This window comes from Sinocyclocheilus grahami, unplaced genomic scaffold (assembly GCF_001515645.1).
Source record: "Sinocyclocheilus grahami isolate Dianchi unplaced genomic scaffold, SAMN03320097.WGS_v1.1 scaffold3869.1, whole genome shotgun sequence".
Taxonomy (NCBI): Eukaryota; Metazoa; Chordata; class Actinopteri; order Cypriniformes; family Cyprinidae; genus Sinocyclocheilus; species Sinocyclocheilus grahami.
Genome location: NW_015508913.1, coordinates 8,239 through 11,687, shown reverse-complemented (window position 1 = coordinate 11,687; position 3,449 = coordinate 8,239). Strand labels below are relative to the sequence as shown.

The window sequence follows — 3,449 nt, the reverse complement described above, 5'->3', positions numbered from 1 at the left end:
TCAGCAACATTTTTAGGCATTTCTGTGTTGATTTGCTGGCCAAGAATGTCAGGGGTGGATTTAACAATAACATCAACAACTTCTTTAAAAACTTTATTTTCTTTATGCCCTTATCACACAAAAGCCATGGCATTCTCATATTATCTGGTCATTTATAATACATTTTCAATTTATTTAATACTTATAACATTCATTCATTTTATATGCAATTTTCCTTTTTTTCATTAGACAAATATTTGGAATGGGATGAAGACCATATGCTTTTTTTATTGTGTGTCATAAAATTGCATATACTGTAGATCATCTTACCACATAATAAAAATGTACTATAGTAATTAAACATAAAGGGTAAAAGCTCTAAGCTGTTACTTTAAAGTATGCTGACAGTGACATTTAAAATGTAATGCTTGCTTCTTTCATTTGAACCATTTCCGTAAACCTTCCTGCATCCTGCATAAGATGCTTGGCTCAAAAGATCAAAACCTTTGATCTTTCTGGGATGTATATGCATTCCATTCCTCTGGAAGCACTCCTCCTGTAGAAACCTTACTGATGATCTCTGCCTTCTTCCTGACTTCCATTAAAGACTGAATGCGATCTTGAAATCCTGGCTTGGCCTCTTGTTTCTCAGACTCAATCATCAGATCAATGTAGTCAGGGGTGGAAAGAGGATTGGGCTTGAGAGCAATTTCCTGCAGCCGCTCCAAGGACTTTTGAGATTTTTCAATTAGACCGGTCACAATATCTTGGACAACCATAAGCTCCTTTTCAAGCTCTTCAAAGATCTTTTCCTTTGACATGACCTGTCCATGTGCAGCCTCAAATCGCTTCTTTAAACCCTGATAGGTTCCCTTTCTCTTTTCTTTGACATAAGTCCATTTGTATTTTTGATTGAAGTGCACATTCCATGCACACTTTCCTGGACAGACCTGACACTTTCCATCTTTCATCGCAGAGCACTTATATTTATCACTGTCATTTGCATAAACACATGCATCATGACATGTGAAGTGACAAGTCTGGCAGTTGGTCAAAAAGGAGCTTGTTTTGTTTTCAATCTGTTTTGGGTCATTTATTTCAAATTCGTATTCAAAATCCTTGTTTGCATCCATTTCAGCCTTGTGCTGCTCCAATGCAGCTCTTGTCTTCTTGATTTCATCCAGTTTTGTCAGACCAGCATTTATTTGGGGCTGGAGGCCTTCCACAAGCACTTCTAGCTGTTGCCGCTCTTTTAGGACCTCCTGTGTTAGATACAAGCTCTTGGTTTCCATATCATTAAGGGATTTGAAAAATCTTCTCATGCTAGAAATTCCCAACTTCCAGAACATTTGATCAAAGTTTTCAAAGTCAGACTCCTCATCCTCTGCCGTTTTATTATTGATAGCAAACACAGCAGAGTTGTTGAACTTGAAGTGAAGTGGTTCTTTAGACTCATTTGTAGAACAGGGCACCTCAGACACTTTGATGGCCTCGAGAACAGGAGGTCTTTTTCCATCTGCAAAGGTGACCATCATAAGGATGTTTTTAGCAATATCCTTCCCGAATATGGAAAGAATGGAGTCAAAGATGTATTTCTGTGTGTGTGTCAGACGAGCAAATGAAGCCTGAACTACAAAACACACGGCATCAATGCAGTCGATTCCTCCATCGGCAGAAAAAAACTCCTGAATCTGTTTTGTGATTTTCTGGTCATGTGAAATTCCTCTGGTATCACCGAAGCCTGGTGTGTCCACAATGGTCAGAGAATATTGAACCTGGAAACCATCCATGTGATTAATCTGATATGCTGTGATCTCCGATGTCTGACTTTCAGCCTGGGATTTCTGCTTCCCTTCATCTATTAGCACAAACCGGAAGTCGTCTTCCCATGCCACTCCCAGAATGTAGTTGATCATGCTGTTAATTAGAGTGGTTTTTCCTGCACCTGTGGCTCCGATCATCATAATGGTTTTGTTTGGTTTTGTGGTGTTTTTTCCAAATGTGCTTCTTCTGCAGAATCCGTCACTGTTCTGCCATGTTTCATCCAGCTGGAGTTTAAATATTGGTAGATTTTCATTGCTTCCATCTTCTATTTTTCCACTCAACTTGTTCTTTATAATTTGTGCAACACTTAAGCCCCTTTCATTGCTGTGGTCTTTTTCCATGGTTTTGCTGCTTGTGTTTTCTCTTGATGTTTTTGAAATGTTGTTAACAGTAGACTGGCAGAGTCTAAAGAAACCGTGAGAGAGTCTTTTCTGACCTTCCACCTCTGCTGGAAAAGCAAATAATTGTTTGTACTTCCATTTATAAATACAGCATAGAAAAGAGGTGAGTAAAACCCTGTGCAATATCACTAAAATATACTTAATTAATCATTAAGTATTCATTCACACTGTGTAAGGCTGTACAGTACCTAAACAAAACGTTTTTTTTTTGTAAATATTTGGTTACTACATGTTTTAAAAGTGTTCGGTTCGGTTTGATTTTAAAAGTATTCTATTCAGATTGATATCAATTTATTTTTTCACAGCTACCATAAATTGTGATTAATCAGACATTTTTAATCCAAAGACAGTCTAAATATTTAAATATGACCTTACAAAGAGCACAATTCAAAAGAAAACAAACAGATCATTCTTAGGAAATTAGTAGGTGAAGACTTGAAACCAGAATAGCCCAGAACATGAACTCAACATGCTAAATCGAACATTAAGCATTTTATCTCCCATAGAAAGCTGTTATGCAGTAAATGCATGATATAAAAAGGCAAAAGTTGGCATACAGTTGATTAATAAAATACACTATGTACAGGCGAGCAGATGAACCCGACAGAATATGAACAATGCGGTGAACTGCACGTTATTGAGACTTTGCGCATTGCTTTCATATTCTGGCCACATCTTAGTCCATTAAGCCATGTTAAGCATTTTCTATATTAACGGGATTCTTTGGGGGAGAAATTAGCAATTTAGCACATTGCGTTAATATTAGAGGCGCCGCAACTGTAGCTCATGTTTAGAATTTACAACCAAAAACAACTCCAGCTGTTATGTCATATAAATCAAATGTAACCTAATTTAGTCTTGATTACGATTTTTGAAAAAATTTAAAAAAAAAGTTTAGAGGAGAGAAAACGTTTTCAGACTTAGGCTCAGGAAGGATCTAAGACGATATTTTTTTTCCCACACTGAATTTTATTTTTAATTGTGTGGTTCTGGGCTTCTGTAACATACCTTCGATCCCCATTAGGAAAAGTTGTGCACTTGTTTAACCTTAATGGACTATATGCACGGTTACTTCCTGGTTTTAGATAAGCTAGCGCAGTCATTTCTGGTCAACTGTCAAAATCAGTTGTGCTATAAGGGGGAAAGAGGAGTGCCCATTGCACGGTTTCTCTACATAATCCATTCACAATTTGAATAACATTTTTGTTTGTCTAAGAGGACCAAACGTCCATGTATACTGTTTCA

At 37.1% G+C, this 3,449-nt stretch overlaps 1 protein-coding gene across 1 annotated transcript; it reads right to left on the bottom strand.

Moving 5' to 3' along the window:
* Nucleotides 1–476: 476 nt before the first annotated feature.
* Nucleotides 477–3,225, bottom strand: LOC107576526 (uncharacterized). The gene is made up of 2 exons (XM_016262692.1): nucleotides 3,213–3,225; nucleotides 477–2,251 (listed from the first exon to the last, which is right to left on the bottom strand). The coding sequence occupies exons 1-2, from the start codon at nucleotides 3,223–3,225 to the stop codon at nucleotides 477–479; spliced, it is 1,788 nt and encodes a 595-aa protein (XP_016118178.1).
* Between the last annotated feature and the right edge of the window lie 224 nt (nucleotides 3,226–3,449).